The sequence below is a fragment of the Delphinapterus leucas genome, chromosome 15 (genome assembly GCF_059928025.1).
Source record: "Delphinapterus leucas isolate spDelLeu-1000000601 "Yukka" chromosome 15, BTC_Dleu_Yukka2, whole genome shotgun sequence".
In the NCBI taxonomy this organism is placed as follows: domain Eukaryota; kingdom Metazoa; phylum Chordata; class Mammalia; order Artiodactyla; family Monodontidae; genus Delphinapterus; species Delphinapterus leucas.
In genome coordinates, this window is record NC_143143.1 from 61,735,655 (window position 1) to 61,748,821 (window position 13,167).

A 13,167-nucleotide genomic window follows, 5' to 3' on the forward strand; every position below is an offset into this window, starting at 1 on the left:
ATGTGAGCCCAGTACAGGTACTCGGGTGATGTAACAGGAAGATGCTCTGGGATCCTGCGGCCATTCTGAGGTACAGAATCCTGAGGGCAACGCACCAGTTAATCTTCGTAGTTACTACATGTTTGCATTTGTAAAAATTCAAGCAACGCAGAAGTATAAAGGAAAAGCCCCCCCCCAGTACCACTTCTGTGGAAGTAACCCAGTTAGCTGTTTGGTGTGCCATCTTCCAGACCTTTTTCTGTATATATACAAACAAGTATGTGCCTGTGTGTATATACATATGTAAATTTATTTTTATAAAAGTGGGATTTTGTGGTACATAATTGCCCTGAAACTCGATTCTTTTTTTTTTCCTTAACAGTATGTCTTGGTAGTTTTCTTATGTCAGTACATATAGATGTACCTCGTTTTATGGCGGGGAGGGTAGGTCACGCACGCCCAAGGTGTAGAATTCCAAAGGTACAGGGGGACAAAGTGAAATCTCCCTCCCACCCCAGCTTCCCAGTTTCCCTCCCCCGAGGCAGCCCCTGTTACATGTTTCTTGGCTATCCATCCAGAGCCTCTGTGCCTTTACAAATAAATAAGCATATGCTTCCCCCCATTTTTTGCTACATAACTGTTACATTTTGTTATAGATAAACTCTTTTTTACACCTTGCTGTTTTCACCACTTACATGTTGGAGATCTAATATGTCAGTACCCATGGCATGGTTGCGTTCTTTAACAGCTGTGTGGTGTCCACCTGTACCCCCCAGCCATGATTCTCAAAATGTAATCCCAGGACCAGCAGCCTCAGTTATCACCTGGGAACTTGTTAGAAACGCAGATCTGTTCACAAGCCCTCCTGGCGATTCTGATGCGAGCCCAAGTGTGAGGGCCCCTAATTTGGAGTCCTCCACTGGTCAGTTAGGTGTGTCAATCTTCTGCTATCGCAAACCATGCTGAAATTAATCTCCTTATACATTTGTTACTTTACACTTTTCTGTGTATTTGTAGGATAAATTCCTTAAAATCGATTTGCGGGGTCAAAGGCTCTGTGCATGTTTGATTTAGACGGATTTTATCACATTATCCACCATAGAGGTTGTACCAGTTTATACTCCCACCCGCAGTGACCTCAGTTCTTGTTTGATGGCTGCTTGGTAGTCCATTCTCCAGAGGTTTCTGAGCTGTTGTGGGATGTGATCAGGTCCTTCAGAAAGAGCTCCTGATAGGGGAGGTGACAGGCAGGAAAGGGGCTGGTGAGGTGGTGCTAGTGGAGACTGCAGTAGGGGCAAAGGGCTGGGGTGGGGGGTAGTTCAGGAGATGCTCAGGTGAGTGAGTGCACGTGGCAGTGAGGAGAGGAGACCCTGGGGTAACAGAATGGCCCACGAATTCCAGATCCTTTCTAGGGCATGGCCTGGAAGCAGAACTCCCAGAGCTCCAGCTGAGCCAAAGACTTGAGTGAGCCATCTTCCCTCCCTGCTTTTGCTTCCGCCCTGATAACTGAGCATGCGGAATGTCACTGGAAGCTGAATTTATTTCTGCTCTTTGTGTCAGTTCCCAACCCCCCCCCCACCCCCGCCACCGCCCCCAAGTATGTTTTGCATTTCAGGAGCCATTGCATTTGCATAAGAACGTCTAGTTTAAAAATCCAAATTGAATCAGTGGAGAATCCTGACAACTTTTTGTATTTTTCCAACTACAAAGATTCTGTTGCCTTCAGGATTCTGTTCCTCAGAAAGGTCGCAGGCTCCCTGAGCATCTTGTCACAACTTTCCAGCAGAAATTTCCAGATAGAAAAGGTAGAGGACGTCTAGCGGGTAATAGCCAAGAGTTTGGGCTCTGGAACCAGACTGCCTCAGTGTGAATACTGGCTCTGCCACTCGTCAGCTGTGTGACCTTAAAGCAAGTTATGTCACCTCTCTGAGCCTCAGTCTCTTCATCTGTAAAGTGGAGCTATTAAAAGTACCTGCTTCCTGGGGTTACTGTGAGGATGAAATCATGTAAAGCACCTAGAACAATGCTTGGCGCCTAGAAAGCTCTCAGTAAGGGTTATCCGTGTCACTGTCATCATTGGTCAGATTTCAAGTCTCCTGTTCTGACTCAACATTGCACGTGGGATATTTCCAATAGTCACCCACAGAGGAGACCAGATTCCTTGTGTGATGGAGCATCTGTCCAGCCTGGTTTGTCATCGAATAATATTAAGCCTCTTCCCGCCCAGGATCCTGGGCTGAATTGAAATGACTGTGGAAATGAGCGGTAACACTGGTTTGTAGGTGAAGCCAGGGTCCGTGAATGTTTTCATACCATGTGCCCTGCCTGCATCTACAGGTCCCTCTGCCTGGTAAGCGCTTCCCTTCCTCGTACACAAAGCAAACTCCTCAACTTAGTCAGCGTTTATCTGGCTTCGACTACATACCAGACCCTGTGGTTGGCCTTCAAGGCCTTGCTTAAGTGATATCTGCTCTAACCATCTCTGACACTCCCCTGCTTCCTTGTGAAAGTAGTGTCCTGTCTGCTTTCTCATGATTCCCTTCTACATAAGAATAATACAAATAGTTTATACAACTTATGGGAAGCTCAAGGCACAACACAAGTACTTCCAGTGCTGTGGGGGGAAAAAAAATCATCAAATCCTGGCACCCCATTTTACAGCTGAGGAAATTGAGGCTCTGAGAAGGAAGTTAACTTCCCCAAGGTCCCAAACCTGGAAAGAAGCAGAGCTGGGAGTGCAGCTGGGCCTGCTGACATCAGAGACCTCCCTCCACCACTGGGCACTCATGCCACGTACCACCGCAGTATGCGTGTCTCTGTTCTGTCACATGTCACAGTATGCGGTGATATTCTGTTTACATGTCAAGGTCTTGGCCTACCTGCCTGTGAACTCTTTATGGTCAGGAGCTCATTTATTTTTGTGCCCACCCTGCTGCTACACAGGAAATATAATGATTTTATGGAGGTACACAGAGAGGGCGATGAATTTGCCCAGACCCCACAGCACAGTGCTGCCAAAAGCAGAAACCAAGGGCTGGGAGAGAAGAGGGAAGGAAGATGACCCTGCCTCTCCATGTCACTGTTGCTCACCCACCGCCACCCCACTCCCAGCAAAGCTGCCAGAGAGTGACTCACACAGAGCTACCTGGTCCCTCCACAAGGGCGGGTCTCCCTTCAGCCCTGTGCCTGGGCCGCCTCAGCCATGCATATGTTGGGGTTTGGTTAAGGGCCTCCCCACTTGACTAAAAAACATTTTTAATATAAATTTAAACCAGAATTATACTACTATGATGGATTTTCATTCGAAAGTCTTCTGTCATGAATTCTATGGAGCTGACTTAATTTTCTATGTTGCACTGTTACTCTGTTTCCAATTTTTTTCCATTTTGATAATACTGAAATGATTTTGATTGCCTTCAGTTGTTTTTCATGTAAATATTTATCCTCCGTCAGCTCTTTACCTAGATCACATTCTTGCCAACTATTGCATCTGCCATTGTGAATTTAAAGGTGGCTTTTACTCTGACCAGATTCAGTTTTCGCAGTCACACTTCTTGAGTTTGAGTTTTGTCCAGATTTGCTTCTCCTTGCAGTTGGTGTCTTCCCATACTCGGTTTTAGCCATTGTTAAGTTTTGTGTGTTGTTGGTTTATTTCCACTAATAATATTCACTGCCTACTGGATAAAAGACTGATCATATTTACATCTCAGCTAAACCATAAGAAAACTGGAGGTAGTCCTCGCGAGGCCCAGAACTGCTGTCTTGTCACCAGTGTCCAGGGTTTTCTCTTTCAGTTATTATGTACCCATTGCCTCTGCCGCACGTGCCCTGGGTCCTCCCAGGAACTGTCCCTGTTGGAGTGCAGGTCTCCTCAATAGCAAGACGATGGGATCAGAGCGTCCTGCCCCAGGTTGGGTGGTCCGCAGCCCGGGCAGAGGGAACAGCACTTGCCAAGCCCTGAGTCAGGAGAACGTGGGGACCCCTGAGGCAACTCAGTGATGGCAGAAGGAGAAGGAGATGAACGAGCTGTTGGGGCACCAAATTCCTGCCAGCATCCAACCCTCAGAGGCCAGAAGCACTCCCAGCACTCAGCAGGGCCTTTCTTCTCTCGTCTAGAATGCCTCGGACATGCCCGAGACCATCACCAGCCGGGACGCTGCCCGGTTCCCCATCATCGCCAGCTGCACGCTCTTGGGGCTCTACCTCTTTTTCAAAGTAAGTCCTTTGTCACCTGTTGTAGCATTCGGTTTGAATAACTTTATTTGATTTTGTTTTATTTTTCCCATCACAGGAGACATGCATGTTCATTTATAGAAAATAAAGAGCAGGAAAAATAACAATTTACCCTTAGGCCCACTACCCAGAGACCCCACTGTGATATCAGGGGCCCCTTCCCACCAGTCTTTATTTCCCTTCTTCGAGGAGCTTTCTGTTTTGTTTTCCTGATACCGGTTTGGTTTCATTGTACTCTTCATATTGGGGTGGGGTATAGCTATGTCTCGGACATACCTCTACCATACTAATTGCTTTTTTTTTTTTTTAATTTATCGAGGTTTATTTTCCCAATAAAAGTTACACAGGCTCAGTGTTGAAAACCTGGAAAACACAGAAAAGTAAAAAGGGGAAAACAGCAGCCATCCAAAACCCCCCTGCCAGAGACAGTCACAGAGTCCCTTTGGAGGTGTGTCCTTCCTCTGCTTTTCCCTGTGCATGGTTCCTCCGTAGCTGTGAACATGTGCTGTATACAGTCCTGTAGCTGCTTTTCTCACTTCACATTAATTACATCGTGAGCATTTTCTCATGTTACTGCAAACTCTCAAACTTTTTTTTTTAATATAACATGTACTGTTTTCTGATTATAAAAGTAATATATGCAGAAAACTTAAAGAGAGGGAAAAATACACAGAGGTAATCACTATTAATGTTTTGGCATATCTCCTTTCAGGCTTTTCATATTCGTATTTTTAACCTAATGATAATCATTTTATAACTATTTTTTTTTAAATAATACATTACAAGCACTTTTTTCCTGGTCATTGAAAATTCCTCAAGGATAACTTTTCCCCCACCCCGCCCCGGGCCACGCTGCTCGGCACATGGGATCTGAGTTCCCCGACCAGGGATCGAACCCATGCCCCTTGCAGTGGAAGCTCAGAGTCCTAACCACTGGACCACCAGGGAAATCCCTCCTCAAGGATAACTTTTAATTCACATTTTAAAAATACATAAACATAGTTTAAGAAAATTTTTTTCAATCTAAGGGAAGGTGCAAATGAGCCATAATCCTCTCCCCAACGTAGTTTCTTGTGACTCATTCTATTATGCATAGATCTACATTTATGTAACAATTTTAAAACAAATATATGTATCGAACACATGGTTCTTATATCAGCACAGTCAGAGCTACCTCAGTTCTTGTAACAGCTGCTTGTGGTTGTGTTTCGTGGATGTGTCCCTGAGGGGCATTCAGTGGTGGGATGTCCCAGCACTGCCGCCATGAGCCTCCTCATGTAAGTATCTGGCAAGTATATCTGCAGTAGCATTACCAGATCAAACAGCATCCGGAATAGTTGGTGCCAAATCCCTCCGATTGTACCAATTTACATTTCCACCAACAGTTACAAGTGTGCTGGCTTCACTGTACTCCCACCTATACTGACTTGCCTCAAAATCCTTTATTTTTACCAGTCTGTGAGTGAGTCAGAAACATAATTTTTAACGCCTGCTTCCTGTTCCATCACTCCCTCATTATTGGATCAGAACTGCTCCTCTTAATGATTTCAGGATATCCCCACAAGCAGATACACCACGACTGACTTATAGCATCCCCCTCTCTTTAAACAGAAAATATCGTTCTGATTTTTACTCTTATAAGTAAGAGTGCATCAAATAACGTTAGGTATTCACTGATTTTTTTTTTCCCTGGACCTCGGGAGAAGAGGTGAATTTATCATATGCTTTGGTTCACAGCACACTGGCATCGGCCCACGCCAGGGCCCCTCCTTGTTTCCTTCACCACCTTCACCCTGATGCCCATCTCCATTTGCCACCTTCATTTCCCTTCACCAGAGGCACCTGCCCTAATGCATTTGATTTGTGTCCTTGGATGTGTGTCTTTTTATAAAATATATGGTGTTAATGTATCTGTGTGTATTTAGTGAGAGTCTGGTTTCCGTAAGTAGAACTGTGTTCCTTCTCCTCTCCCCTGTGCTCCTGAGATCTCTCTGTGGCTCTGTACACATCTAGCTCATTGCCTCCGACTTGGCTTTTGGCAGATATTTCTCGAGTCTCTGCTGTGCTAAGCGCTAGGAATATACACCCAGGCCTTTGCCTCAGGACCATCTAACATTTTTAGTATTTAGGATTCTCTCCTGAGGCTATAGATTCCCCAGAAAGGACTTTCTGGCAGCAGAGGGCGTGAACATTTTTATTTAAGGCTCCGGACGCCTGTTGCTCAGCCTGTCCTCCTCTCCAAGCAGGTAAGCCCCAGCCTGCCTTGTGCCAGAGGACACAGCATACCTCCTCCCAAGTCACCAGAGTGTCCTTGTTGAGATGTCTGAAAGGCAGCTGCCTGGATAGCACGGCCACCAGATCCCTTCCAAACTCCAGACTGACTGCTGGTTGTGGTTTGCTTAACAGTGGCTCTCACTCTGCCCCTTTCCTTCTCCTTTCCTGGTTGGGGCACTGGAGTTGGTTACATTTCTCAAAATCATAAAATTTACCTTATCCCACCTCATTTAAACCTGATTGCTTTGAGGCAACTTATAAAAATTATATCCAACAGCATAAGAAAAATAATAAAGGAAGAAACTGGGGTAAAGGAGAAAAAATAGGAAAAGACAGTGAAGCTGTGGGTGAGGACCATACCCAGACCCCATGCTCTAAAGTCTAAAGACTTGTACTCTTGTCAGAAGTGCCTCTGACACAGGCGTGACTCTGATTTTCTAGCAGCCAAAGCACAAAGAAAGTGAGACTTGGTGCACAATTCATAGTCCACACAGTCAAGCCGACCAGAAGCTCAAAGGTGTGGCCAGAGAGAAATTTCTCCCCAGGACCCACGTTGAAAGAACACTGTGTGAGAGGACACCATGTCTTCACGGGTAAATACAGCCCACACGCCTGTGTGGGTAGGAGCATTCACACTGTAGCCACTGATGTGCTCGTCCATTTGGTCATTCTACAAACACACACCAGATCCTGTGCTGGGTGCTGGGGACACTGCAGTGAGGAAAACAGCTGGCCCACCCCTGCCCTCAAGGAGCTTCTTGTTAAGTGGTGGAGACAGACACCGGTCAAGCAGTCACACAGATAAATGCGAAGTGACAGTCCTAGAAAGTGGTGTGAAGGCGGGGTCTGTAGCACCAGAAGAGCACGGAAGAATCTGCTCCTGCCCGTGCCCCTGTCTCAGACAGCAGCACTTCACCCACCTCACTGCTCGGCCGAACTAGGAGGGTTCCTCCCTCCTCTCAGCACGCAGCCCTGGGCACAACCCACTTCGCTAGTCCAGAGCTGATCGGGGATCCAACCCCGGCTCATCACATCCCTCCTGCCCCCCAGCCCAGGGCACCATCCTCCTGGATGCAGCTCGCTTGCTGGGCTGTCGGCCTTGACTTTTGCCCTTTGGAGTCTGCCTTCCACACAGCAGCAGAGGGATCCTCTCAGGCTGTCAGATCAGATCACAGCCTTGCCCTCAGCCCTGCAGTACTGGCCTGTCTTACCCAGATGAAGCTAAAGCCTTTTTCACGGTCCATCTCCCTCCTACCTTCCCAGCCTCGTCTCCTGACACTCTCCTTCCTACCTTGGCTCCTGGCCACAAGCCCTCACCGTCCCCTGCACACGTGAACGCATGCCCACTTCAGGACCTTTGCACTCACCCTTCCCTCCACCTCAAAGGCTCTTCCCCCAGGTATCCTCACAGCCGCTCCCTTACTTCGTTAAGGGCTCTACTCCTAAATGAAGTCAGTGGAGCCTTTCCCAGGCCACCTGTGTGATGCCCCACCCCCACCCCCGGCCTCCTTGCCCTGCTTTGCTTTTCTTCTCAGCGCCCATCTCCACCGGACAGTGTATTGCATGTTCATCTCGTGAGATTCTCCCTCACTGGCGCATGAACTCCATGAGAGCAGGGACTTTTCTGCCTATTCCAGTGCTGAGCACAGCGTAGCAGACAGTTGGTAAACGTGAGCTGAATTAACGGAGGTCACGTCAAGGAAAACTGCTTGGAAACCTGGGTGAGGAGAGGAGAGCGTCCTGGGCAGCAGAGAGGCATGTACATGGGCTACCCGCGGGTGGGGATGTGGCACAACAAGGCCAGTGTGGCCGCAGCACGGAGAACGAGAAGGAGCGGCTGAGGAGGCCTGTGGTGGTCATCACGAGAGCATGAGAGGGCAGGGGGAGGATGTGGGCCTTGAGCTCGTGGGAGCAGAGGGAAGCTGCTGAGAGGCATTAAGCAGCGGATCGAGGGGCTCAGACAGAGGTTTAAACAGGTCCCTACTTGAGAGTGGCCAGTGGCCCCAGACCCCACACCACAGCACATTATTCCCTCCCAGTTAGAAAGCCTCACGGTAACAAATTAGAAGACGATGCAGGGCTTCCCTGGTGGCGCAGTGGTTAAGAATCTGCCTGCCAATGTAGGGGACACAGGTTTGAGCCCTGGTCCAGGAAGATCCCACATGCCGTGGAGCAACTAAGCCCATGCGCCACAACTACTGAGCCTGCGGTCTAGAGCCCGTGAGCCACAACTGCTGAGCCCGTGTGCCACAACTACTGAAGCCCACGTGCCTAGAGCCCGTGCTCCGCAACAAGAGAAGCCACCGCAGTGAGAAGCCCGCGCGCCACAACGCAATGAAGAGTAGCCACCACTCGCCGCAACTAGAGAAAGCCCACATGCAGCAACAAAGACCCAACACAGCCAAAAATAAATAAAAATAAATTTATGAAAAAGAAGACAGTGCAGCAACCATGGAGCCATATGGCACAGCCTGCCTGAAGTCCAGAATTAACAACATGTGACCACTGGCTTTAGCCCTGTGAGAGACAACATTCCTTGGGTTCACCTAACAATAACAGGACCAAGAAGCAGCTGTGAGGGCCTGCCATCAGAGCTTCAGAACCACTGGGGGAGGGGTCGTCCAGAAGAGCATGGAGAATGGAACAGGGTGCAGATGACTCAACTGTGTGGCCGCTGTAGGGGGCTCCCTAGATTTTTGAGCTGAGAGAAGGAAGCTTGGAAGAGTGCATTCTGAGGTTCAGACGGCTCTCTTGGGACTCTGAACTTCAGACTCCCCTCCCCCATGCAGGACCCTCGACACACACACAATATTGCCTGTCTGCAAATAATGGAGCCACCAAGCGCAAACCTACAGACTCCTTTGGGAGGTGCATCTGAGGGCTTGAAGTTCCTTCCCTTTTTCCTGTTGCCATAGAAACTAGAAGGCCCCCCAGTACCATTTGAGAGTCTTTCTGACACTGTTCCCCAACTCCAGAAGAGAAGCGTGGACTCTGGTTTCCTCATAGCCACTGGCAACCCTGACTTCCTGTTTCTCTTTGTATTTCTGCCTCAGATATTCTCCCAGGAGTACATCAACCTCTTGCTGTCCATGTATTTCTTCGTGCTGGGAATCCTGGCCCTGTCCCACACCATCAGGTCAGAAGGCATCTCTGCGACATTTGAAGCAGCTTTCTCAAGAGCAAGTACAGGGTCTCGGATGAGAACATGACCTTTGGCGTCATTCAGAGCCAGGTTTGAATCCTGGCTGTAAAATCCAAGGGAATCTTTCCCCTGTGTTATACCGTGGGTGACCTAGAACAAGAACCCTAACCTCTCTGGGCCACAGTTTCTTTACAAGGAATGGTAAGAATATCCAGTGGGTATTTCCCACCACGGTTGTTGGGAAAGTTATTTGTGAACAGTAATGTCATGGTAGTTGTCACAGTACTGAGAAGAGTGATGCCATCGCCACCGGCGAGGTGTCATAGTTGCTGCACACGCACTAAGCTGGCCTCTCACACGTGGTCTCAGCTCATAAGAGAGCGAGGCAGTATCGAGAGACGTTAGGAGCACAGGCTCTGGAATTTCACTATCTGACTTTGAATCCAGACTCTGCCACTTAATAGCCCTGTGACTTTGGGCAGTTTACTTAATCTCTCTGGGCTCAATTTCCTCACCTGAACGTGAAGAAAACTGATAGTACCTTCCTTATGGGTCATGTGGAAAGCTTTTAGCACAGTATCTGGCACTCAGTGTGTTCAATAAATGTTAGCCGTTGTTATTATTATTATTATTATCTGTTACATTCAGAAACTGAAGCTCAGAGAGGTTAAGAAATTTGCTAGGACAACACAGCTGATAAGCAGCAGAGCCAAGATTCAAACCTAAGTTTCTGTGGCCCCAGAGCCCATCCTCTTTTCACTGCCACCCTGCTCAGACTGCCACATGTTGTGTCAGTTCAGTGGGGATGAAGGGTCTAAGCCACTGGTCCTCGGGTGGGGCTGCTTTCCAAATGGGAGTTGTGCCCCCAGCACACCCCCTCACTGTGACTACAAAAGCATCCCAGTCTATTTCCATCTGGTCTCTTGAGGAGGTACAGCCTCGGGCTGAGAACCACAGAGGTGGTCAGCAGACCAGGAAAAGTTTCCAGAAGGCAGGAACACAACTTGGACTCAACTCCGAAGGGTAGGAAACCCGGAAGAGGGTGTAGGAGGGAGATGCCAGGCCAGGAGCTGGAAGGCCTGTGCACATTGACAGTGCAGGCGGGATCTCCCAAAACAGAGAGAAAGAGCAGGATCCTCGCGGAAGCGTGCAGAGCCAGGGGGAGTTTAGCCTCGTTCCTCTAAGCAGGACCCTGGAAGTCAGGAGCATAGGCTCAAAAGGCACATGGCCCTGGAACCAAGGCTCTGTTATTTGTGCAAGTTACTCAAGCTTTCCTAGCATCAGTTTCTTCACCTATAAAATGGAGATGCTGCGAGTACCTCCTCGTAGGGGCGTGGGAAGGATCAAGTGAGCACGTCTGTGACCTGCCCAGAGCAAGTGCCAAGCGCACCGAGAGTGAGCGGCTGGCCCGAATTCACACAGCTGGGACTGAGTTCAGTGTTGTCTCCAACTACACCTACCTTCACCCACAAGGCCTTGTTCTAGCGCCCCCCCTCCCGCCAGGCCCGCCATCCTTTTAGGGTGGAAACCCAGAGAGCCTGACTGACCAGGACCCAGCAAGATAGTGGCAGACCCAGTCACCCTTCCTCAAAGGACAGACCTGTCCTTTCCTGGTGGACCGGTGTGGGAGCAGTCACTTCCCATGCTGGTTTGGATCCCCCCCCTCAATTCTAGCCCATCTCCCCCTACCCCCGAGCATCTACAAGAGCCTTAAGAGCCCAGTCCTCCCCACAGCCCAGCCACCACCTCAGAGTGCAAGAACCCAGTATATTTTGTTCGGCCATGTGCTGAGGAATTGATTATTTCACTTTATCTCAACAATCCTACAATCAATACGAGCAGTGTATTTTGAGCCTGTGTCATTTTGACACCAGAGACCTTTTTTTCCCTTTTAGAATAGTAACTGAGGAACAATGTCCCAAATTTCCCGTGGATTAGTCAAGAAACAGTTGTCTGTCTTTTAACCAATTCATAATTTTTACTGTTAGAAATTATCAAAGAAAATAGAACCAAAGCAACTAAAACTGCCCATGGTAAGATTTGTTAGTGACTAAAAATTAACAGAAGAATCATTTTCTTGATAAGATTTAGAGCACACAGTTTGACCTGGGAAGATTAGACCTTATGAAAATAATGGGTGGCCATGGGCATAAAGGGTACTCACCATTCAGGGTCCGAGCTATCCTCTGAAAAAAATTGATACGGGCTAAAAGCTGGGATGAAAGCACTCATTACTGTAAAATGTACATGGAAAAGAACTGAATCAGATGAAAATAATTTTAGTAGAAAAGGGGAAGGGCATAGTTTAATCATGCTATTTAGGTAGTTGATCTAAGAATTAAATTGACTTTTCTTCAATCAAATTGAATTTTCTTAAATATTTTCTCAAAGAAGTCTACAGTGTTGTTAGAATTTTGATGAATTGTTTATATGTATCCACAAACTCAGTCAGACCTGCCTCAGGATCCGAACAAGGTCTGAAGATTCAAGACAGGAAAACTGAGGCTCAGAGAGCTTCGTAGCTGCTAGGAGCAGAGTGAAGTTTTGAGCCCAGGCCTGTCTAACTCCACGGCCAGGTATTCTTTCCGGTCTGGCAAAAGTGAAGGGGAGAGGCAACTTAAAGACAGGGGCCTGGGCACCCTCTCTGGTGGGCCTGTGGTCTCCCGAGGACTGGCAGAGGAGAGGCCTGCTGAGAGGCTGTAGAAGCTGAGCCCGGAGCTGCGTAGCCCAGGCAGAGACGCTCATGGGATTCCTTCCACTTCCCCCGGCCCCCTCAAGCCTCCCTGCAAAGGTAGCACAGCTTGAGGTTTTGGAGGAAGGCAAGGGCTCACAGCCTGCCTTCACCTTGTACGGTCACCAAGACTCAAGCCCATGCCAATATCCTTCCTGCCAAGGGAACCACAGCTTATTTTTATCACCTCTTGAGTTCATATCCCACCCAGATGACCTTTAGACGAAAAGGTTCATAAGACCATAATCTGCCCCCCCACGGGGGCGAGGCCACATCACCTGTTTCACTGACCCTTGTCTTCACCCCCAGGGGAGAAGGGCACCAGGATGTGATTTCCCAGCAGGAAGCAGTGGCCTTTAGGCTTGGCATGAGCCATCGAGGGCCGGAAGGAGTCTCTGCCTGCTACAAAAGCCCGCATTCAGAGGTGTTCCGCATTTACTAGCTGCCTCCCAGGCCCTAAGCCTGGCATGAGTGTAGTGAAGGCGATAAGTCGGGACTCCTGCCCTCAAGGCAGGCTCACACCGGCCAGGTTGCTTGACTCTTACCATGTGTTACCCAGCAGCCCCTCTTTTCTCGAGATAACAACGACATCAGTCTAGAGACTTCCTACTTGGAGTTGAAGCTGCAGTTAAGCTTACAGGGTGCCAAGCATTCGTATAATCCTCTTAGTATCCCTATGAGAAAGATATTGTTATAGTGTTCCAAATGAGGAAACAGTTGCACAGAGCAGTTAAGTAACTTTGCCAAGGTCACACAGCTCAGTGGCAGGGCCAGACGTTGAACCCAGGAAGCCTGGCTCCAGAGTCCA

The 13,167-nt window shown here is 48.4% G+C and overlaps 1 protein-coding gene across 1 annotated transcript in view; it reads left to right on the top strand.

Annotated features, from left to right (window-relative positions):
- The window catches only part of HM13 (histocompatibility minor 13), a 40,482-nt gene that overhangs the window by 3,288 nt on the left and 24,027 nt on the right, over window positions 1–13,167 (top strand). The window contains 2 exon segments of the mRNA XM_022592755.3: window positions 4,096–4,194; window positions 9,540–9,622. Of these exon segments, the coding sequence (XP_022448463.2) occupies window positions 4,096–4,194; window positions 9,540–9,622 (182 nt within the window).